The following is a 25339-nucleotide window of genomic DNA, read 5'->3' as shown; positions in this document are numbered from 1 at the left end:
CAATGCTAAAATTGAATCTTACTTATCTGGTAATATTTGAAATATATAACCCTGTTTATTATTTCATAGGATTTCATGTTACTGCTGTAAATACTTCAGTAGAACAATAAATAGGTTTTGTCCAGGTGTTTAGCAGTGCTTTGAGAAAATACCCACATAATTAAAGCATATCTGCAAATAGGGGAAAGGGAGTTTGATTTCTCTGGCTTTTGATTTAGAAATTGAGCACAAAGATGCATTCTGAGGCTAAAATTTAGGTGCAAGCCTTTCTTTGCCACATCATACGAGCAGTAAAGCTATAGATGGCCACGAAAAGTTGTTTTCCTCTTCTTTGAAATTTTAAGGGGAAGAAAAATAATTTTGAAATCCATATAGAAATAACTTCAGCTAATTCTTTTGCACATGTAATATTGCAGTTGTGTTGTATAGATTTTGTGCCTAACTGTCAACCTACTGAAATCTTGTAGAAGGGAAATCTCAACTCAAATGCAGCAACTTTGCTCTCATCTGAAGAGACTGAAGAATTGAAACACGGAAGGCATTAAAGTTGAAATGCTTGTCTCGTATGATCTGTGTCACAGGGTAATTATGAGAGCGAAGATGGAGTTGGTTTAAAAAAAAAAAAAAAAAAAGAGAAGAAGAAAAACTGTGATCTTTAAAACATTAACAGATGTCTTTTTTCCCCCCCAAGACTTATCTGTATTTGCTGTTTAGGTGAAGCGGGATTTATAATGATCTAGTGAAGATAGATTAATCTGTGTTACTATGCTGTGTACAGTCACTTTTTGCATTTGACATTAGTGTATTCCTCAGCTAGCCTAGAAAAACATCCCATGTGCACTGGAGCAAAATAACAGCAGTAAGCAACCTGTTGTAGGTTATTGCCTTGAACTCCTTCAGGGAAAAGTGGATAGTAATTTGTGTTATTTCATTATTTTTATGGCTACAGAATTTTGAATAATGTGATATTAGGTGATACCTCATTTTGGAAGGTGTATAACTTCACTGTAAATTGATTAACAGTTTGAATGTTTTCGAAAACAAAAACAATTGTATTTAACAAGCAAACAGTTGTTTTTGTGCTTATATGTGAGGAAACATTTTAATAGGAATTTAAGAATACAAATATTACCAGTATACAAAGCACGCTTTTCCCACTAAATGTGCCTGCAGTGGAAAGTAGTGGTTGTTATGCAATAATAAGTTATATAGATAGCTATGTGACTGTATGCTTCCTATCACTTCGATTAGTGTGGAGCTGATGCATTAAAAAGCTAAACCTTCTCAAGTTTTGTCTTTTGGGTTTTGTTTGCTCCTTTACTTTTTTTTTTTTTCCCCCTCTCTCCTCAAAGAGGAAACTTCTTTCTTTTTCAGGATATCTTGAATACTGTCATAAAGCATTGCCCACCTTGGTTTTTCTTCTTGGGTTTACCTGGCTTTACAATGCTGATAGGAGACTTCATTACAGCTGCGGCCAGAATTCTTAGTACAGACATGCTGGAGGTGAGTATGACAATGCTCGACATCCCCGTTCCCAAGAGAGTGCACAGTTGCTAACAAGGTTCAGATTTCTCCACTCTAACAGGTGTTGACTCATTAGTGCAATGTGAAACTGGGCTCTCGGGGCGGATACCATGGCAGCTGATGTGTGAAATTGTAGGATAAGGTGACATACTAGTATTGCGAAGGTGTTTCATCAAAAGGCCAAAGTGTGAGAAATCATATCCTTGCTAATATTGCAGCACATTTACACACTAAAAGCAGGACTTGGATTTCAGAATGTCATTAGCTTATTTCAGTAAGTGAATATTGAAAACATGGAGTTTTTTGGTAAAACAGAGTTTCTTACCAAGTATCAGCGCTTGTAGAGATAGGATTCTAAATCTGTTAAAGTAATGAAGGGACAGTAAAATAGCAAATTAATGATGGGATGCCAAAATAAAAGAGTAAAGATCTGACAGTCCTGGAGAAAAACAGGAGAGCTGGTACACATGAAATTTCACTTCAGGAGAGAACTTTCTGTCCATCTTAGCCATATGTTTTTCCTGCTGTTCTTGAAGTTTGGATTGCTGTGTTAATGGCACTGCATAGGCACACAGACCTCTTGCTGTTTCAGCAGAATTGAAAGGGTGACTCTATACTTTTTCATTGTCCCCCAAATAATTTACAGCCATTAATTTTCTGACATTGTTTAAAAAACTTATCAGCTAAATTATTGATCCAGAGCTTGAAATGCTAGTCAGAACTGAAAATTCAACTTTCCATGGAAAGTGTTTTTAAAAAGCCTCTATTTCTCCTGCAAACATGAAACTTAGTGTACAGTGTGCATATTTTCAACATCACAAACGGTTATGTAGCAGTAAATGCATTTTTTGCTCTTTGTCCTATTGCTTAGATGTTTTTATTGAAATAGGAATCTCTCTACGTATTTTTATTATGAATGTAGTCAGTTCTAGTGCATTGTGCTTTCCTTTTGTGTCACGCTATCAACTGTATTGGATTAGCATTCAGAACTCTCAACCACCTTTTCTGTAAGGTGCTCTGGGTTTTTTTGGGGGGGATGTTTTGACATAGAATTGCTGATTTATGTAATGACAGAAGAGTTATTCAAAATGCAGAATATGCTTAAGAAAGCTCATGTATACCAGCTTACTATGAACCTTGAATATTCATAAGAGTCCCTAGTATTTAAGAAGCTGAAATATCATCAGGAGTCTCTGCGTGACCTTTCAGGTTTGGACTTGGTGATTTAAAAAAAAAAAAAAAGGGGGGGGGGGATTAAAAGAAATTGCCGCATAAGTAGATGCACAACCAAATCAGGCATCAGCCTCTAGTATTTCCATTCTTCATGAAAAATAATTCTTTGATGTGAAAAAATTGCTTAGAGAATTGTGCAGAATGTATTTTTTCACGAGAAATGTTGAGATTCAGACACTACAAATTGCATATTATTATTAAAGTAACTGTACAAATGAAGGTGTAAAAATTTATAGAGTAAAATGTTTTTTGAGAAAGAGCTTGACAAAAGTTGAAAGGCAGAAAAGGGCATTGGGAAGCAAGAAAGGAGTGTTGTAGACCTTTGTAAGAAGAGGGTTTGAATTTCTTGCAGCAAAGTTTGCAGTGGAATAATTTGGGAAGAATGTGATGTGGTCAGTTATGTGCATATGAGAGAGAGAGAGAGAGAGAAAGAAACTGAATTTTTAAACCTGTTTTTTGATAGAGAGAATGGGTAAGTAAGGGAGACCTGGTAAGAGGGGAATAGCTAGGAAAGAAATGACTTATAATGAGAAACTCTGGTAAAACAGAAATAAATAACTCATTGCTGTTGTGATAATACTACATAAAAGCAGGTAAACACAGCTAGGATATAGACCTTACAGAAACGTATCCGTTTGCAGGTTGACCTTGAAATACAAACCTCTGTAACTAACAGTGTGTGTTCTCAGTAAAGTAGATAACTATGTAAAGGTGAGCATGTAGTAAAACAAATTTCATAATTTGGCAAGGATATGTTTTACAGATTTTTTCATATATGATTTTAAAATATTTTTGAGGTAACTGTGATGTTCTTAACCTGTTTGGTTAGTCATTTAATCTAGGCATATGATAGAGTTCTAATTTTTTTATTTTAAATTTTTACGCATCCAGTGAATGTACCTCTGCTTTTCAAACAAAGATTTCTATAGAGAAAGTAGAAATATAAGTTTAGAATTTACAACTCAACACACAAATACATGAAATAATGTTAATTTTCCAATATTAAACAGTTTCAACACTCTCATCCTAATTTTGGACTCTGTGATTGTTTAGAAAGGTTTAATTCTGTATCACTTTCCATCTTCTAGACGTTTGCGTTTTACAGTTAATGAAATGGAATGCTTTGATTTGCCATGCCTATAGTATGCATTCATAGGTATTGCACTTACGCAAAAGATGCTGTTAACATCATACTTCATGAAAGTAGCTAACATTTTGACATCTTCTTTGCCACTATGTTCAAAAGCAGGCCTGAGGCCTTTCGGTAACGGAAATTACCAAGTTAAGAAAAAGATTAAAGCCTTTGTCAGCTCAGCAAATAGAAGAGCTGAATCCTGATTTCAGAACGTATACTTGAAGTGATAACAAGTCCAGTGAATAAACACAAAACTGATAAAGTACAAAAATATTTTTAAAAACTTGGTTATAGAGCACTGATTTATGTCTGCAGTTCATACATAATGAAAATATGACCTTCCAGTGAGAACCAGTGATCTAATTTCTACCCTTAATTGCAAACATGCAGTCTGTGTCTATATTGTGGGGCAAGACATTTCGTGGTGCAGCTCACAGACTTAGTCATCTAATCATCTATATCAGTGGACTTGTTTGAACACACTGTAGCTTGCCTGCTTATTTATCTACGGGGTTTGTTTCGAAAGAAAATCCAAATGCACAGGGAGATGATGTGCATCCGGATCTCATCCCGTCGTACAGTCAGAACGCAGCTCAGGTGTGCAGAGAGGACTCAGGCTTGGAGGGCAAACTGCCAAGGTGTAGCCTGCGCAACTCCACAAATTGATTCTTGTCTGATACTCATGTCAAACTAGGGTCTCCCAAAAATATCAAAGTGGAAATGAGAGAAATGGAGAAGGTAGTGTGGATATCAGGAAATCGGATAACCACACTTGAAATTCATAAGTAGTATCTAACTGGTTCTGAAGGAAAAGCTTTGCGTGAGGTACGTAGTCAGAAAAAAGCAAAATAACACTGCAACAAAAAGCATAGACAAAATAAATGCTTACAAGTCACTGCTGTAATATTACTTCCGCTGTAGCTTTAAAGGAAGGAAGATATTGGGCATATATGATAATAGCCACAAGCTCACAATTTACAAAGTTATAAAAATGACATCTTAAAGAAAAATTTTCTGTTGTTGTACTTTTCCTTTTTTAGGCCCCCCGTTCAGAGGCTCATACCATCCTTGGTTCTCTTGTTTGCTTTCCAAATATCTACCAAGAAATCCCACTACTGCAGCCCATTTCAGAAGCTGGTGAGATCATCGCAGGAACTGCAGATGTAAAAGTAAAGTCACATTTTATTAGTAAATCTTTATGTAGCCAAACATTTTTACAATTAAATCGTTTTATTTTTACTGTGCACTTTTTGTTAAAAATAAACCCCTCCTTCTCCTAAAGCCTCACAACTGCACACATTATATGTAGTTATTTGATAAGCGTTGCTTTGCTTAAAATGCACCATAAAATTAACAAAGCTTAGATAGTGCAAATTACATTTTATTTTCAAGGAGAGTGAACTGGCTATGATCAAATGCTATGTTTTTCAGCCAGATGCCTGTCAGTTCAATTCATTAAATGTTGGTGGTGTTATTATTTAAAGCGTCTATTCATTGTTTCTGTGTACAATACTGACTGGCTTGTCCTATAAGACATGTGGGGTGTGCATAAAGGGAGATATTTTTTGCCTTTTGATATTGTAATAAAACGTTGAGAAAATTCCATTATTAGACAGAACAGTCAGCTTAGTCAGTTTTTCCCTGAGAATTTCATTGGGACACCCTGAGATGTTAATTGTACAACTGAATGTAAACCTTTGTAATTGAATGACCTTCACAATATTAATTTTGAAGGGGAACAAACAAAAACCCTCATCTCCCCTCCCTCTCTCCCCCCAAAGAACCCAACAAAAACTACCTAGAACATCACTTGCAGTTAACACCTGTCCAAGTGGTCACCCTAGCACCAATTTCAATTGCTCTTTGGTAAATTTGAGATGTCCTACTAATCCACAGCAGTAAATTAGGTCAGGCTGTGGAGGAATCTCTGACTGTATCAGTTGACTTGGGATCATAAAAAAAGAAGAGAATTCAAACCATTTAATGCTCTCTACTCCAGTTCTTGCTTTCTTAACTCAGTACTAATCAAGCCACAGAGAGAGTCATTGGAAGTGTGTTAAAACGATCTAGATTCAGAACTAAATCTAGTGTCTTTTCTGGAGCAAAATGGAGGCTAAATTTTTCAAAATGCGGTTTGCTTAGAAACTTAAACACATACTGAATACTCGTAGTTAGTAAATATCCATCAGCTCTGAAAAGGAATTAATTTCAGTCTCGGTGCCTGTAGATGATTTTTAGGTCAACTATCCTGTTTATCCACAAACGGCTGTGTATTTTAACTGTGATCGGCAAATAATTCGCCTTTGATGAAGGAAAATTAGCATGTAGTAAAAATACTGTAGGTAATGTTTATTTCATTTGTGACTATGTCAAAATTAAACAACTGTAAAGTGTATGCATGAAAAAGGTGCTTATTCCAATTTATTTTATTGTTTTAGTGTTACCTTATCAATATTTTATTGAAGAATGCTACAGAGGAGCCAAGTGAAGCTGCAAGGTAAAATATTGAGTAAAAGAAAACAATTTGGAGTGCTAAGATGGCAAATAAAAATAAAAATAACTTAATGCAAAAATATTGCTTTTTCTTTCTGGAATCCGTGAGCTTGAAAAGGTATTAAGAGCAATAGGTTGGGTGACTCTGTTATTGGGTTTATTTGAGTCTGTTGCAAGCTTCATAGAGATGACGTAGATTGAACTTTATCTTTAGGAAGTGTGCTGTGTTTTGACAGGGCTTTTAGCATTGTAATTATTCCATCAACGTGTAAAAGAAACTTCTCAAGCAAAAAGATTTTTTTGTCATTAAAAACAAAAACTAGGATTTAATCTTACTCTGTCACAGTACAGGCAAATTTGAGGTGGGGCATTGTCCTTTACGTGAACATCAAATCCTTGTTATGTTATTCTTTGGCCTACGTTTGTTTAAGAAAGAACAAATTTTATATGAGGTTTTGGCGGTGTGTGTGGGGGGGGGGGGAGGGTCTCTAATCTTTCAAATGCATTTTTTTCATTAGAAAGAGTGATTTTGAATGGCAATTACATAATCTCACAAATGTAAGGCAAATATAAAGACTGGGTATTTTTTACATGTCCTCTTATCTATAAAAATGCCCTTATCGTATCCTGACTTTTTCAAGTAGATATATTAATCGGATTTAATTTTAGATACTCAGAAATGTTCATATTTTTACAGGCTTTTAGTTTGTGATGCTATTTAAATAATTAAGAGTCAGCAGGTATGCAGGGGGTTTTCTCCACCGTCTAGAGGCACACCGAGCAGAAGCCTACTGCCCGGTGGAGACCCAGGCTGGTAAGGGCACACAACAGAGCACTATGTGAATGTGTGTGCGTGGCTCCCATCAAAATAGTCAGACCTCTGTACTTCTCTTACTGATACTTCTCAGGTTAACGGAGGCCAAGCTACTTCAACACGTCTTGCAGACATGTCCATAGTTAATCATAGGGCTTTACATAAGATATTACAATCCAGTACATGAAAGGTACCCTTTAAACTGTTTATTCTAAGGGGTCATAGTGAAAAGAGTGCACAGTGTTTCAATGACAAAAACTGTGTTTATCTCCTGTACAAAAAAGAAACTAACCTCCCAAAAGTAAATAACCTGCCTTTCCCCCCATGGATATCCACCTGAACACCTAAAGGCGGCAAGAATTTTTTCATTGACGTTTTTCCTAATGACAGCAAGATAAAATGTAGTAAATTTTAATTTAGTATATATTTTATTCACAAATGACGTTTTACTTTACAGTCTGTCAGACCTTAGCAGCACTACCTTCTTGTTTTTGTCTGAGTGCATTTGAAGATGACATGAAAACAGGAGTCTTTTTCACTAAGTATTTTTCTGTGCTTATACAGCAAAGTTATTACTCCTGTATGGTAGTTTAAACCGCTTTAGCCCTATTTAGATGAGTTGCACTCTGTGCACTGAAGATGTCACAGCTGACCTGCAGTGTGACTTGAGGGAAGGGAAAAGCGATCGCTTCTTTGTGCGTTTCTTTAAACTTTGTGCATTTCATAAAATAGGTATTTCATAAGGGTTATGTACAGGAATAGATTCCGCACACTCTGTTTACATACTCTTTTTACAGAGTTGCTTGTATTTTCCTCGATTTCAAGGAATGTCCCTGTTTGCTAATCCCTTCCTCCCCCCTCACAAACTCATCATTTGAGGGGCAATGCGAAGGGATAGGAGGGAAAGAATTGCGGCATCAAGGGCGCTTTATCACAGTCTGCCCGCTTGGCACGAAACTTGGGCAGGGGGGCAGAGAAGAGGAAGGGTGTTCCAGGGAGGATATGTAGTGGTTAAAAGTTCTTGGCCTTTCCAAAATTCTGCTCCGGTTAAATCTACGCAGAGTTTTAAGAAGAAATATCTTTGGTGTTCTGGGCCATTGGTTTGTTTCTCACAACTCTTCTGATTGATTAACAGTCAGTGACAAATTGCCTCTGAGATTCTTTTTCCTGTTAAGGAGTGATTTTTCTCTTCCAAAGTATAAATTCAGAAAATAATGAAATACTAAGGAGGACAGCATTCATTTTAAGCCTTCTAACGAAAATACTTTTTCTTTTTAAAAAGGTGCATAGCCATTTGTGGCCTTGGAGTTTGGATATGTGAAGAACTCACGCAGCGTACAAACCATCCTCAAGTGAAGGAAGCAATAAATGTCATAGGTGTGACACTAAAGGTATTACTATGACAGTCTGTGTAATTAATAAATGCTGTGGGGAGGGAGTGTTTAATTTTTGAAATATTCACCAACTATATATATTTATATATATATATATTTATTTACTTGAAAATATATATTTTTTTAACTTGAAATCAAAATGAGTATCCAGTTTAGTTTCTTGACTGGCAAAGTTCTTCGGTGTGGCTAAGGTGGCATGCTATATAAAAATACAAAATCTTTACAAAAGTAGTGCTTGATTGTATGCTTAACTCTTACTGCAATAGGCCAACATAAGATTACATATATAATGTCAGGTTTGCTGTTTCCTATTGCTGACCGTGTGATTTTGCAACATTAATGTCTTTATATATTTTGTATGGATGCCAAATAATTTAGGATGTAGAAAAACTATATGCATTATATTATATATGGATATTGTCTTTGTTTTTTAATGACCTTTTTTCCTCTTCCAGTTTTCTAATAAACTGGTAGCTCAGGTAGCCTGTGATGTTCTTCAGCTGCTAGTTTCTTACTGGGAAAAGCTTCAGAAGTATGAATCCTCTCTATCCAGAAAGATTACTGAAGTATGTTTGTTTCTTTAAAATATTTGTACGGAAATTGTATGAGAAGCTATCTTAATTCCTTGTTCAACATGAGTTCACAGTTACAAAAGCGTAAACTCTTTGTTTCTTCTGCAGTTATCGTTAAATGAATTCTTTGCTACAGCCCTGGGACTGGTGTGCTTTTCTCATTTGTACTGATATATTTCCAAAATGCTTAATGAAACTTTTAGATTGGCTTGGATGTTGATTACCCAGGGCAGTTGGATGCCCTTTAGAGCATTTAACGCTTTTCATATCCTGGTCAAATGAAGCTTATGCTCTGTCTTTATAGCAAAAGAAGTTAAATATCTTCCTAGAATGTTGTTTGTTTATTTTCATATAGATCCTTGTGGCCACTATTGCCTTTCTTTTGCCAAGTGCTGAATATTCCTCTGTGGAAGCAGATAAAAAGGTATGTGACTTAAAAGAGCAATATCTATTGTTTGTTTTTGCTATTTGAACCAGTTATTAAATGAAATGGCTTCGTCATGAGTCTTATTTTAAACTTTCAAATTCACAACGTAAGATTTTAGTGAATTTGATAGATTCTGCCTAACTATTGTATTACTTGTTTCTATTTAGTTTATAGTTTCACTGTTACTTTGCTTGTTGGATTGGTGTATGGCATTACCAATGAAAATGTTACTAGAGCCAGTGTCTGCTGGTGTTCTTGAAGACCAACATACCTCCAAAGCTCCTTTACTGGACTATATATACAGGGTGAGTATGAAGAATGAACAGAATTTATTATTTAATTTACTGTAAGTCTAGATGTTTAAAGATGTGCATTTCACAGATCCTGTTAGGAAGGAGAAGCGTTTTTAGGAAGCTATAGAAAATCATGGGCACTGAATTCTCAGAATTTAGGCACGAAAGTCCTACAGATGAGACGTTAAGGATTTAAAATGTTAAGAGTATAGTAGTTCTTGTTATAAGCAAAGATTAGTGCGAAGAATCTTTAAAAAGGAAGAAAAGCCTTTTGATGAGGTAGAGATGTGGAACACAGAGGAGGGTGGAAAGAGAAAGGTAATGTGCTCAGAACAAGTCAGGAAAATAATCTTTGCAGAAATATTTGAATTGTTTGGAGTGGGATGAGAGGGATGAGATAAAGTTTGATCTGTTAAAGCACAAAATACATCCCAAGGGTGAGTGTTATTTTAAAATGTTGAATTTAGACATAAATGTTATTTGTAGCATATGCTGGATTTCATAATTTAAAATTATGATAGGTCACTCATCGTTGTCTGTAGATTGATACTTTAATATGCACTTCATTACTTTTTCAGTATCATGTTCTTTTACTCATAGGTTTTGCACTGTTGTGTTAATGGTTCCAGTACCTATACTCAGCAAAGCCATTATGTACTGAGTCTTGCAGATCTCTCATCTAGTGATTATGATCCGTTTTTGCCTCTGGGGAATGTCAGGAATTCTGAGCCTGCGCAGTGCCATTCTTCCACAGATTTGGGCAACCTACTCACTGTTGCTGAGGGTAAGAAATTTCACAAAGAAAGCGTGAGAATTTCACAAAGAAAGCGTGAGAACTGTCACGTCAGCATTTGGCAACTAGGAAATAAAACTAAGTGACTTCTCTTGCTTGCAAATTTGCTTGTCCTTACTGCACATAAGCAATAATTATTCCTTGAAAAGCGGGGTTGGAGGATAGGGAAATAGTTAAAAATTTTCTAGGCCAGACAGTGATAGTATCTAGATCTACCAAGTTTAGTTGGGAAACCTATAAGCTGCCAGATGTCTTAAGTGTCTCGATGCACGTCTTTGTTTTTTGTATAAATTAGGTTATAAATAATCTAAGCAAGATACTAATGAATCTTTGGCGTTTTGTCAGGGAAATTTATCACAAAAAGTCTATTTAGAAGGGAATCTGCTGTTGATTGAGCTACGGAGAATATTGATGTACTGAATTAAGAGGAAAGAATTTTTATTCTCAACTGTCCTCAGCTCAAAGAGCGAAGAATGGACTTTTCTCCTGATATAAAAATTAATCCCACTATATTCCCTGTGAAAAGTTTTATTTGTAGCATTGGGATAATGAATTTTGTATGTACTTGTTAAGCTAATCATTCCTGCTTAGAGAATTATCAAAGAAAAGGTGATTTTTTCCCCAGTCTGTTCTGGAGTAAATTGCAACAAAATTCTGAGATTACATAAATGCTAACTTATCTGAGGAACTGAAATCTGAGATACACGTGGTTTGCAGAGCCCTGCCACTGTCCAAAGACTTTGCTGCTTGATAAAGCAAACAAAAAAACTCCTTAAAGCTATTACTGTATTACAGAAAATGTGATATGGAATTCTTTAGCTTATAAGAATATCAGTACAAAATAGAATTGGTAATTTAACCAGTTGAACTTAATGCAGTATAAGAACACAGTCTAATTTAAAAAAAAAAAAAATTCCATTTTTAAGAATCTGAACCCAAAAAAGTATTTTTTTTTTCTTTAGTAACCACCTCTCTTCAGTGAACATTTACATGAACTGGCCTAGATATGGCAATCATATTTTTTCTTGCTTTTCCCAATGCGTGCAGTACTTGACATCTAAACATATAGCATTTTTCCTTTTTTCTTTACTTTTTTTTTCCTAAAATGCTGTTTTAAAATGTTGATCAGCGTGAAATAACTTTCCAAAAGCCCCATTTGTTGATACTCAATTTTCATTGGCATTTGCTCATTCTGACATTCAATTATCAAATCCTACCATAGAAGAGTCCTTAATATTGATAACTTTTATCCTGGTCTTGCAGATTGCTGGGGTTTTTTTGTGTGATGTGGTTTTCTTAATGAATTTCAGTTGCCACTGTAATAGAATATTAGAATTTGTTGCCAATGTTGCTCTTTCGGATGAAACCAGGAGGAGATGAAACCATGGTGCTTTATAGTGACACAGTTGTACAAAGACAGGATAGACTGAAAAGCCATTTTTGTTTGTGGTACTATTTATAATTCAATATATAGATTGGTTTCAACAAATAAGATGAACTCCAAATTGAACTTCTTTCAGAAATGTGCAGCTGCCCTTTTTGAATCTTTGAGCAGAAATGACTTCATTGTCTTGGATAGTTTACCTGTTATAAGTGAATTGAGATGGAAATGTAGGATTTGGACCAAATTCTGCAGCTGTTTAAATATGTTACTCCGGCTGATTTCACATAGGATTGGGAAGAGGTGAGGGAAAATTTGAATTTTTAGCCAAGATCTTAAAATAAATGCAAGAAGGAGCAAGAGACAGATCAGAGAAGTGATTTATTGACAACTTGAAACAGATGATCCAGGAGGCAGATCCCGTCAGGGAATTCCAGTTTGGAATAGAAGCAGTCATTGTTTCTACAGGGCTATTTTAAATAAAAACCCCAATGAAGGTATTAGTGAAATGAAGTTTTGAGGTGAGAGATGAGTAGCTGCCACTATGTTTCAAAATGAAAAGAGATTATTTAAATCGAGGTACTGACTTTTTAAAATCAGCTTAAAAGTATGCCTCCACATATATGGGGTAATTGTGATTTATCTTAGAGAACGTCTTTACTTCAAACACTTTTTAAAAATAGCCTTTGAAACAAAGGCCATTCAATTATGAATTCCATACATTTTAAATGATTTCGTATATATCAGTAGGCATAAATATATTTTTAAATAAGAATCAAAAGTATGAATGCAATATGAAGAAGTGCAAGCTAGTGTTGGACTTGCAGTGAGGCTTTGAAATAGTATTTTCCATGGTACTGTACCATTATGCAGCCCTACATCTTGTTTTCTTTTTTTGTACATGTACTTTTAGTTTTAACAAAAAGGTTAGAAACATTAAGACCTATTCTGCACAGATTTCTTGTTGAGTGGGTACATTTTGTGAAAAGCAGAAAGATAAAGGTACGTGTCAGATGCATTTGTCATTTTAGGTAGAACAAGCTGTTTCTCATCTTGGATATGTTAGTGCCCTACAAATTCTTTGTTTTGCTTGTTTTCAAGAAAGATTAATTCAAACTGGAGCAGGCACAGAGATACACTGCTAGAGGATTCAGAAAAAGCATAGAGGGCCTTTTTCATGAGAGGAGGCTAAAAAAGTTTGGCTTTTTGGACCTAGCAAAATGAAGCCTGAAAAGGGATATACCTGCTGTTTAAAAGCACATAATAATGGGTACAGACTGCAGATGAACAAACTTAAACCGGAAATTATAAGGTTTCGAACTGTAAAAGCAGTATAACTCTGGAATAACGTTGCAGTAGGAGAAGAGGTGGCAAAATGTAACTGGGAGCAATTTATGAGAGTAATTGTAATATGTTTGCCTGTTATATGAAGGGAATGGCTTTTGTGGATCCAGAAAGCGTCTTCCTGCCTTTACAATTAATTTAACCATGATACTGTTTTCTCGATCTTCTTTAACAGTCATTTGAACTTTAGTTGCATCTCGCTTGCCTGTTTCTTGTGCCCTTCCATCTCTTATTATCATTGCTGTAGCTATGACTGTAGAAATACTATAGTTAAGACACAGTGCTTTTGCTTAAAAGTCATTAAGCAGTATTTTGAGCTATGTCATGAGGTATGAAGCATGTTTTAGAAATCGAACTGTTCTCACAGCCCGATTCAACTGAATTTTACAGGCATGTGCATCCTATTATACCGTTGAGATTGAAACTGAAGTATTGCAGGTACTTCTGCACCACCTAAGTAATTAAGTCCTCAAAAAATGTATTTGTTTTAGTTCATAGATAACAAAAGAATACCTTGTCTTTTATATCAAGTACGTCGTCTTTGTTAAACGTGTTCTAAATTAGAAAAGGCAGCCCAGAAGAATCCCAGAAAACAGAACAACTGCAGAAACAAAACATCACGGCAAGTGATGCTATGTTACAGCAGTTATATGAGGAAATAATCCCGATCTTTGTGCCTGCAAAATCTGTTCTTCTCGGAATGAAGCCGCAGTTTGGTGTGTAATGTAAAGTCTAACAGAGAGCTAGACAAGGGAAGGAGGCGTATTGCATGAGGGCGTTCAGTGCTTGGCGTTGCCTTGATGAAAGAAGCACAGAAGGAGAGCGCAGCGCTAAGCAGCAGTCCCTCCTCGCCGGAGACGGCAGCTGACTGAAATGTTTCACAGCGAGCAAATAAAGATGTCGCTGAAAAGCTGAGGTTCTGAACGGCTTGCTGTGAGCAACCACCTAACCATCACAGCCAGCTTGTCAAGATGCGGTGTGTGTTTTATCAGGGAATGCAAAATAGTCTTTTGTTTTCAGATACATAATAATTATTTTCAGAATGCAAACGGTAACTTTTGTGAGATAGCATTGCCAAGTATTAACAAAGACGTTTGTAATTTCTGAAGTTACAAAGCAACGAATATGCTGCCTAAGTAGTGATGGAGCACAAAGAGCACATGCAGCGTATGCTAATGATGATTTTGGGTTTTTTAACATTGCTGCATTTGCTTGTCCTTCTATATTGATATAACTGATCAAAGTGACCGCTACATCTTTCCAGGGATAGGAGTGCAGCTTGGGAGGTCTGACGAAGCAGTGCTTGTTAGAACTTGCGCGTGCCTCTCCCCATAGCAACCACGTTTGGGGACAGAGCCCAAAAGAGCTGTGTGGCTCCCCAGTTATCGTAGTTTCTTTCGCTAGGTTTGCTCACCAGTCCTTTAGAGGACAAAGGAACGTTGCGTTTCTTCTGAAAGGGTGAGGAAAATGAGAAGGTTTTGTTCTAAAGTCATCTAATGCCAGTCCACTTTACTGATTTAAAGGGACGTGTTTAAAAAGTGGGTTGTCCTTTGCATGAGTCTTTTCTAAATATATAGATTTATATACACATGCACACTTACACACATACATATATATAACAAAGATCACATGTAGAAAAATTAAATAGAATATCTGTCCGAGGCTTGTATGTTCTTGACCTGGAGTTCTCAAAGATCCTAACTTCATCCTGTTTCAAAGGTACTTGTGCAGAAAGATTGTCTAAGTGCTTTCACCTGCAGAAGGCTACCAAAGCATATCTAGGCTCAATACCATGTTGTTTGTGGCAGAAAACACGGCTCTTGGAGTGGAACCTGGCCTATCTGTGACGTGTTTCATGCTCATTAGAAGAGTACATCCAAGTTTCTTAAACGACGCCTTGTCTCTTTAAGACGCTTTGTTAAGCTCCCTCTTTTGGGAGGGGTGGAGGGGGGTGGGTATGATGGCTGCATCTTCATGAGCAATCCTTTGCAGGTTGTGGATAGCTAAAGTAGCATTGTGCTGCTGACAAAACAGGCAGGGTCAGGAACTGTTACTGCTTGCCTGGATGTCCCTGTAAGATAAATTGCAAAGGACACGTGGTAAAGTAAAACAAAACCTGTGTGAAAGGTAAAAAGGTATTGGGAAATTATTGTAAATGCTTTCTTGAAGAGGAACGATTTGAAAAAAAAGTTAAGGCAAGCTTCTAAAATACTTGCCTTCTAAAAGAGCAGATGCACTTTTTAATTACCTCTTGCTACTCCTGTTTGTTTATTATCTTTTTATTGATTGTTTTAGAAAAAAGAAGGAGGAGCTTAGAACTAATACCTTTAACTGCACGGATGGTTATGACACATCTCGTAAACCACTTAAGCCACTATCCCCTCAGTGGAGGTCCTGCAATTCTTCACAGCCTTCTTAGTGAGAATCATGACAACTCTTACGTGGAATCTTCTGAGCTGTCTCCAGAAGTCTTCAGAAGTCCAAACCTGCAACTCTTTGTGTTTAACGACAGTACTCTCATATCTTACCTTCAAATTCCTGCAGAAAAAAAAGCAGATGCTGAGCCAGCAGTAGCTCCCTCAGATGTAAGAGTAATTGTCAGAGATATCTCAGGGAAATACTCTTGGGATGGCAGAATATTATATGGACCTTTGGAGGGCTGTCTTCCACGGCAAAGTGGAACAAACTCATTTGTGATTTCAGGCCATCCTGAGCATCAATTTAATTCCCCAAAAGACGTTTCTCAAGTGGAAGAAGGAGAAGATGCTCTTGACAGATTGCTGGAAAAAATTGGTAACTCTAGTCCTGAATGCCTTTTACATCCCCAGCGAAAGCTAAATGAGCCATCGCCACCACCATTTGGTATGAGCTACGATCAAGAAAATGAAATCACTGAAGCCCTAATAAGGCAGAGTGCCCAGGAGAAAGAGTATATATTTAAATGCAGTTCTGACTTTGGTATGAAGGTAGCCTATCAAGAAGAGCCATGCCCTGCTGAACCACAAGCATCGTTTTATTTTTGTAGACTGTTGCTAAATGACTTGGGAATGAATTCCTGGGATAGAAGGTAAGAATAGACATTTGCAAACAGACGTACTGTTGCCACTTCTGACTTTAAAAAAAAAAAAAAAAAATCAAGATTTTTTTTTTCCATCAGGCTTTGTCGCTGCCTCTTGTGACTTATAATTATCCAAGCAAGACTTGTTAGTCTCAAATTCTCTATGAAGTTTTCCTGGGTCTAGAATACCCTCAATCTAATTATTTTCAGAGGAAATTGCGAAACTTCTGTCACTTCAGCCCCCCTCCACAAACACACTTGAGAAAGAGCAAGAATTGGTTAGTAGTCAGAGCATAGTTTTGACCTTTAATGTATAGCCGTTTCGGTGGTTATTTTAGATAGTTTTTTGCAGAATGTTTATAATAAAGGTAAAATTTTGTATTTGCATTTATGATTCACTTCCCTTAGGTATTTGAACAGCAAAATACTCTGTACTGTGTTGCATTGTCCTTTAAATCTTTTTTTTTTTTTATTTCTAGAAAAAGTTTTCATCTTCTTAAGAAAAATTCAAAATTATTGAGAGAACTGAAAAATCTGGATTCCCGTCAGTGGTAGGTAATGTTTTCTAAGCGCACTATTGATAAGGTCAGCTTTTTCAAAGAAAGAATGAGTACTTCACCAAACCAAGAATTAATAGAAATTACATGTGATAGCAATACAAATATTTGTATGAAAAATGGTTTGTTTGCTTCTAGACAGTTCTGGAGCTAGAATGGACAAACTATTTTCACTGGCACTATATACAGAATTCAAAATAAGTAACGAAACCAATAATACACAACAGACTATTTCCTGCCCATGTCTTTAGTTGAGAGGGGAGGGAAGAAGTTGCGAAAATTTTGATTACCTTGCCTAGATTCACACAAAAGAATATTTTTTTCAGAATGATCCTTCTGTCAAGAGTTATACTTTAAAGAACAATCTCAAATCCATTTCTTTACAACTAGGTAGTGGCAGAATAGAGTTCTGAATATTGTTTTATTTTTCGTTTCTTGGCATATAGCTAATTGAAAACTATCTGCAGCATCACAGAGTTCTGCTTTTCTTGTATCCCAACAATTTTCATATCAAATCCACTCAGCGTATATTCAGACAAGCCAACGGTAACTGTAAGCCTTGTAAAACTCAACGTAGGATCTCAAAGTCAATAAATGTTTTTTCTTTCTCGTATATCATCACCCCATAATTAAAATTCTGTAGGTCAAATTATGCTGGCATTAACACCTGTGCAGTCTTATTGTCTTCAGTGAGGTTGCACAGATGTACTTGATTAATCCTGTAATTGGAACTTGGTAATCAATTCCTTTGCTGATGCCCAGGAAGAATAGAATCTGCTCAGCTCTCCGAACTGTGTTGTCTCTGAAGTGTGATCATGGGGGAAAAACATGGTGCAAATATATTTCTGTGACTGAAGTTGAGTGGTATATTTGTATTCATAAAAGAAGCTGACACCTAGAGTAAAACATGATTGCTTGTTCGTATTTTTCAGAGTGCAGATGGTTTAAAAGATAATTTTGACAGATTATTTAGAAGATAATTTTGAGCTAAAACTTCTTTTACTTTTCATTTCCTGTTGTACCCAATTACAGCCGTGAAACTCACAAGATTGCAGTGTTTTACATTGCAGAAGGACAGGAAGACAAATGTTCAATACTGTCCAACTCAAGGGGAAGCCAGGCATATGAAGATTTTGTTGCTGGACTTGGCTGGGAGGTAATAGCCATAGAGTTAGACAAACTTTAACGTATTGAATTTGAAGACCTATGAAAATCAACAGAAGTCCATTAAAATAAGTATGTGGAAAACAAACTGCATATATAACTGCATATGTTTTTCAAAAACAACATAAATTTGAATACATATTAATTAATATTTTGCGATACAGTTATTTTCAGATCACTTTATTTAGCAGAATTCTGTAAATCCAGTGAAATATTTTAGAAAATGGCATATAAGGAAGATGAAAACCTTTTTCAAGCAAGCTTAGTTTACATGTGTGCCATCAGAGCGCACCTTAGGATTTCAGTGTTTTAGCGGGAAACTGCACTTATGCTTTTCATCATAACATGAAAAAAGAACCTAGGAATTTTTGATTATTAAATTAATTATTGTAAATACTGGGCGTTAGAATTAGCAGATTGCAAAACACTGAAAGTTTTCACTTGTTTCCTGAAAGTTAGGACACACTGTAGGTTATTTTAGCTTTCTGTTTTCTGGTCGAAATGGGAAGGCAAAATAATTAGGTAAGGAAGACTAGTTTGAGTTCAGCAGAACAAGTCAATTTCTCTGCTTTTAAGTTTTCCTTTGTTCTGAAACATTTTATGCATCTTTATCTAGAAAATGTCCTTATCTAGACCAGAGTCTAGGAACAGATACTGAAGAAATTAACCCTTACTAGAAGCCCAGGAGTAATCTGTAGTAAAATCCAACAGTTGTGGTGCCAGTTCAGATGTCACTGAGGCAGGTAGGTTTCTAAGTGCCTGGAATCAAGAAACTCTCAGGGATCAGACTAGAAGGATTTAACTTGCAGTTCTAGTGGCTGGAGTGCTTAGAGGACCCACGTGCTACAGGTGCTGACGCGCAGCTAATGGTGGGCTCACTTCCACAAATGCTCTCTTCAGTTTGGGGCTCCTATGGGCTAGCTGATTCTTCCAGCAGTCCAGAAGTTGTCCCTGATTTAACGTCATTAAGATGTGATAAGCGTGCACTTCGGATCGTGTGAACCACTGTGACTAATCATTGTCGTTCACTTCAGCTACCAACGGGCACGTAGTTGCTTGTTTTGACCAGAATATTCCTAACTGCCTGGCAGCGTTGGTCTTGGTTTTCCAGGCCGGCATTCAAAAGTAGTCAGTGGTTTGGTTTGGGTTTCTTTTTAAACAGCCATCTACAGCAGAGGACACTAGTGGGAGAGGTGATGATTGCAGTCACTTACATAAGCAATTCTGGGATAGAAACTTGAAAAATCAAGAGTAATTTATCCATTTTTTCGGTGGAAAGAGAAAAATTGTAATCAACTCTTTTGAGAGTGATATCCCAGGACTACAGGATTTTAAACAAGTAAAGATTCCTGTTTTTCTTCTTTTCCCGCCTCTTAATATCCCTGAAACCATTGTTGGTCTTGTATGTCCTCTGCTTTTTCTCCTTAAGTCTTCAGGATTCTCTGCCTTTTGGTCAGTTTTTTTGAGCCACCATTGGCTCAACCAAGAGAAGAAAGTTTGTGGGTGTTTTTGTTGAGCTTTTCATCAAACTGCTGTGATGACCAAGTTGTCCCCTGGCAAAGGTCCCACGAGTCTTTGCTGGACTGGCTGAAGAAAGAATTCTTCCTTTTTTCTGTTCCTTTAAATAGTGGAGACTGTTGCATATCTTCACTGTGAGGAGGAAACTGAGAGTCAAGTTTCTAAAAATCCCCTGTCTAGAAAGTCATTAGACCGTTTGTTCATCAAACAGTAGCGGAGGGGATGAAGTACTTAATTTTTAGAGGGTTAGTTTTTTGATGCTGGTGGGGTTTTTTTTGTTTTGTTTTGTTTTTTCTTCTAAGTGCCTCTCACCTGTTGGGAATATTACTTTTCAGTACCACCTTATGCAAGTTTTAGGCACCTGTCAGACAGGAAGGATATATGCAGCCCTGTGTCGTTCTTCCTAATTCTCTTGTTTGCTGTCACTAGCTTGGCACGCACGAAATACAGTCCCTTATAATATAATTTGTTATCACTATTGTTACATATCCTTCCTGTTTCTGATGGTCAAGTAGTACTGCAGTTGATGTTTCTGCTTTCTGGATTGTTAGAAACTGTAGGAAACAATTACTCTATTGCCATAATTTTAGCTCCTCTTACATCTTCGTGTGGTCAACTCCAAGACTGTTGTGCAAAGGACAGGAAAGTTTGTCTTCTCTTTGCGTTGTTGAGATGTTGTGTAAGTAACCTAAATGACATGGACGTTTTTATGTTTTTGGAAAAGCGTGGTTGCACATTTAATGATCTATGGATGTAAGTGAAGCAAGGTTTTCAGGGAGAGGTAGCATCTCCACTTAGACTGAGGTAGTTGGGAAAACAGACAAGCTTTTGGACACAGGTGGTTCTTCAGAGAGGCATTTCTTCTCAAGAGTGTTTCAGAATAATTTCTTCTGTGTTTTTTCTTTTGGTTTAGATTTTCATTTTCTTCTGCAGTGTTTGTGTTTGTTTATATTTTCTCCATGCTTTATATTTATTTCTCACTGAATATGCTTTGAGCAGGTTCGTTAGACCACACTTAGCCCTTAGAACGGCTTGGCATGACAGAATTCTTTTGCTCCCTTGCTACTGTTTGCTAGCAGGAAGATAAAATAGATAGCCACATAACAATTTTCTAGATAATCACTGGGTAACTACTGAAGAGAGATTTATTTTGGAAAATGTCAAATACGGGAATGGGAAACTAACAGATCCTGAAATCTTAGGCAAGGATTACAAAAGCTGTATAGAAAGATGTGTTTCTCTCTGAGATGACTACAGAATTCTAGAGTGGTAAATTCACATTTAAAGCCTTGATACCTAAATGATTATTTAATTTCTTCTAATTACACCTTTTAATCAATTAGGTTGATCTTGCAACACACTGTGGCTTTATGGGCGGCCTGCAACGTAATGGCAGCACAGGACAAACAGCACCGTATTATGCTACCTCTACAGTGGAAATCATTTTTCATGTGTCTACAAGAATGCCATCAGATTCAGATGATTCACTGACCAAAAAGGTAAATCATTTGCTGTGTATTTCAAGACATTGTATGTAGTCTTTGCATGCTTAGATTAAGGTTTAAACTGAAAACCGATTGTACTAAATGGTCCTAGCAGGCCATCTTTACTCTGTGGCACGTGGTGCTCTGCAGCTAGATTATCTGAATTAAATGGCATCTAAATTCTGGATTTTGGAATAAAATTAACATTTCCATGGTAGCCTCAAATACCACCATAAGTAATAACATTAGCAATAATTTCATTTGTATGTTGTCTGCCTGCTAAAGGATTGTAGTTTGGTACAACAGAAAAAACAAATGCAGCGTGATAAAACCTTACAGACAAATTTTCCAAAGGATAACAGGAGGAAAAAAAAAAAAAAAAAAGAGAAGTGAAAGAGAAGTGACAAGCATAGTACTAAAAGCAGCCAGCTGATATTTAAAACTATTATCCAGTTAGTCACAATTCTGACAAGCAGAGTCTGCTTCAAAGATGGCCAGAACCCAGTCCAAAATTTTGTTGGTTACACTACTTAATCATTTGTCTTCCCTAATAAGGAGTGATTGGAGATTATGGTGCTTGCCAATTACTGTTTAGAGTCAAAGAAGATTTTAGGTGCATACCAAATCTTTGCCTTTTTAATTAGGATTGGCAACTTGTCCTGTGTAGAGTGTTAATGTGCATGAATAATGCTACCACAGCCATCCAGTCTGCTGTGTGATACAGTTGTGCTCTGAAAATTATCTATATATTGCCAGATAATTTTGTTTGTTGTCTTATTAGTTTCAAAAAAAAAACCCGTAATAGTAATGCTTTTCTTAGAACTCAAAGGGTAGAATTCCTGATTACTTGTCCTGAAAACTTGCCCAGTCTTTAGAAGTAAAGCTAAATCCTTTTTTTCCCCTATGCTATCTGTCGTAGAGAAAACATCTATTAACAAAGTTACGTTTCTGAGTACACATGCAACTCATTATCTTCATATTAGTGGGTTTACACAGGAGTGAAAAAGAGTGTAATCTGAGTACTTTTAAGATAGAGAAAGCAGGCTGTGGTACACATTGAGGGGCTGTATAGTCCACACCACTGTACCGAGGTAGATTCTCCTTACTTCTTTTGTCTCTGACAGATATTTGTCCAGCTTCCAGTTAAAAACTCCAATGATTAATGCTTTTTACAGTTTCTCTAGGCAACATACTCCAATGCAATGCCATGAGAAAATTTCTTCTTGTGTCTGTTTTAGTTCAATTTAAGCCCATTTCTTTTTATCGTATTCCACAGGAATATGGAGAACAGAATATCCCCTTCTTTTTGCAGTAGACTTGCTCATGTTTGAGAACTGCTGTCACGCTTTCCCAGACTTATTTTTCCAGAACAAATTGGGGTTGTTTACTTTAATCTTCCCTTGTAAGTCATATCTCCTGGATTTTATGGAAGTATAGCAAAGGCAGTGAAATACCATCTTCTAGCTGTTGAGTAATACGTCACCTAGGAATGGAGAGAATACAGTCTGGCAGAGAGAGCTTGGGGAAAACTGGGTTTTATTTACAAACAGTCTATTTTACTTAGACCCCTGTTGGTGATTAACATAGCCACTGAGAGGGTCTATGTTTATTTATATTTAATTGTCTTCCCTTACTTTGCTTTAGCCTTTAAGAAACATAGATTTCTTCATAAGAAACAAAAAGCAAAAGCGTTCAGTAGCTGGCAGTCTCCAAGTCTTGAAGGGTGAGGAGATGAGGCCAGCTCCAGTACATATTATCCACAGAAAATACCACAAATTAACTGCTTTGAAACTTAGAAAGATCTGCTATTGGAATGGGAATGCAGCAGGGGTCAAACAGTATTCCTGTAAAGAAGGGCAGGGCTCTGAGCCATCTAATGTATTTTCAGACCTGGCCCTGCTTTAAGTGGGCGGATGGACCAGATGACTTCCAGAAGATCCGTTTTAATATACAGTATTCTGTGCATCTGTACAGATCAGCTTTGTTTGTTTAATTTGCCACAGCTCTTTGGTAAACTAGCATACATTTCTGTGCAAGTTAGCGTATACTACTTAATAAACTGTACAAAACTACAGCTAGGAGTGGAGGCAAGATGTATTTCAGAAGCACTGTAAAATTTCTGGAAGACTGATAGTTCTCTGGTTCTTTGGCAGTGACGATGGAGGAAGCAGACCTCGTTTTGAAGCCAATGTTTTCGGCGTGAGCGTCTGTCCGAGCTATTTCTAAAGACAGTGTTAAATACACTGCAAGTTGTTTAAGAGCTCTTAACCACCCTAAGTATAAAATCCGAAGCACCCATTTCTCAAAATTTCACTTCTGAATCTTAGCTGCAAGCAGGCCGTGCACTTGCAGGCAAATACATTGATGCTTTAGCAGTGAAATTCCTCAGTTCAGAGAAGTGCCATGTTGATTTTGGCAACCTCTCCATGTGCAGACCACAACTGGCACAAGTGCTGGAAACGAGGCATGTGCCTCGCGTTAAACAGAAGGCGAATGTATCCGTTTCGCCCACCTGCTTTTATTGCCGGGGTGAATGATACAATACCTGATTAAGAGAGCTGTGCTCAAATGCAACTTTGCACATGCTTCTCCCAGCGGGGAAAGGTCCTTCCAAGATCTTGGTGCCGCTCAACATTATTAAAAGTATTTTAATGGTTCCGTGAGCTCACTGAAAAGGTAGCGTATGGTGGACCTAAGTTCTCGTCTCACATTTATGGAGCAGTATGTTAAGGTCTGGGTCTCTTATGATGAAGAAGATTATATTATTTCTGGTAATACTTCTATTTCATAACAGTATGTAGGGGGAAGGTGAATTGCTATGTTGCCACTTAGAATCTGCTTCATTTTATTTTTTGCTGCAATGGAAATATATGATGATGTTAGAAAACAGTATTACTGGAAGGGGAAACTTCTAATACGTTGCCATTCAGTATGAGATGGAGGCCATAATTTTTTTTTCTCTTTGGTCTTCCATCACATGGGCTTGCATGGATACATGAACCTATTTGAGATACAGTAATCTGAGCTGCCTTTTATCTGTAGAGCCTGTATTTCCTTTCTGTGGTTTCTTCTCTGCTTATTTTGCCAACAGAAAGGCAAAAAGAATTCAATACCAGTTTGCTTGGCTAGCAAGCTCCAGAGCTGAACAGAAGGTCTTACCACCTGCTGGCCAAGGAAGTAGTACAGCAGGCCATAAATTCTGTGGGCTGTGGAATTAAGCAGATGCAGTAATTTTACTTAAATATGTTGTTATGGTTCTTTACTTTCACTGAACACAGGAGGATAAATTCATTTCTGGTATAAATTCCCCAGAATAAGTGCACTTCCACTGAGGATGAATTTGGCCCGTTATTTTTGTGCGATACAGTAATCTGCAGTTTGTCTTCTTTTATATGCTGACATATATTATTGCTCATTCAAAAAATATATATATATATGTATATGTGTATCTCCAAATAAGACTTAGCTCTGAGAGGGGGAAAAAAAAAAAAGTTTTCTAGTGAAATAATCAAAATTCGGCTGATGTCTTTTGCTGCTGTAGGCTTCAGCATCATTAGTTCTAAACTTTTTTTATCTGGATGTCTTGTAGCAAGAATGAAAATCAATCACAGTAACAGCATCCTACAGTCCCCTGTCTTGTTCTAACTAAATTGTACCTAACAGTTTAAAAATGAGCTGCAGAATTTTTAAGTGATTTATTCCATCTTCTCCCCATTGTCATAGCAGAACTTTTTCAATTCAGAAATCCAGTTGCAACCCCATACTGAACTCTTGCTCCTTCGCTGCAGAAATTTGTTAGCTGGAGCTAGATTAGATTTTTAGCAGCTAATCTAACTGCTGTAGGGGTTTGCAAAGTGGGGACAGAGCTGTGCTATTGGATTTGTCCAATTCATTTGACTCCAGGACTATAATTGCACTTATGTCTTACAAGGCTTTTATAGCCTAAGGCTGGCGAGCAGCAGAAAAACAAATTGGCAGTGATACAGTAAGAGTGAAAGGGAATGAAAGGCACACATTATCAGTCTCCAGGCAGCACTGCTCTGGCAGGAAGTTTCTTGGTTAATTTACAAATAAAACTTAGATTTTAGGATGGGCACACTGTCAGGCAAACAATGGGCATGTCAGGCCTGACTGTTACTTAGTAAAAGTAGCAGC

At 36.8% G+C, this 25339-nt stretch overlaps 1 protein-coding gene across 5 annotated transcripts in view; it reads left to right on the top strand.

The window, feature by feature from the left end:
- RALGAPA2 (Ral GTPase activating protein catalytic subunit alpha 2) overlaps positions 1-25339 on the top strand; it is a 197857-nt gene that overhangs the window by 101066 nt on the left and 71452 nt on the right. For all 5 annotated transcript variants that reach the window (XM_068940778.1, XM_068940776.1, XM_068940781.1 and 2 more), the window contains 12 exons: positions 1375-1503; positions 4933-5061; positions 6331-6389; positions 8482-8590; positions 9049-9159; positions 9521-9589; positions 9760-9897; positions 10486-10669; positions 15699-16470; positions 16941-17012; positions 18051-18174; positions 21044-21199. In XM_068940778.1, the coding sequence (XP_068796879.1) occupies positions 1375-1503; positions 4933-5061; positions 6331-6389; positions 8482-8590; positions 9049-9159; positions 9521-9589; positions 9760-9897; positions 10486-10669; positions 15699-16470; positions 16941-17012; positions 18051-18174; positions 21044-21199 (2052 nt within the window). The remainder of the gene's footprint in view (positions 1-1374; positions 1504-4932; positions 5062-6330; positions 6390-8481; positions 8591-9048; positions 9160-9520; positions 9590-9759; positions 9898-10485; positions 10670-15698; positions 16471-16940; positions 17013-18050; positions 18175-21043; positions 21200-25339) is intronic.

Source organism: Struthio camelus, chromosome 3 (assembly GCF_040807025.1).
Source record: "Struthio camelus isolate bStrCam1 chromosome 3, bStrCam1.hap1, whole genome shotgun sequence".
Lineage (NCBI taxonomy): Eukaryota > Metazoa > Chordata > Aves > Struthioniformes > Struthionidae > Struthio > Struthio camelus.
The sequence above is the reverse complement of the archived record's forward strand: the minus strand, read 5'-3'. Positions and strand labels throughout refer to the sequence as shown.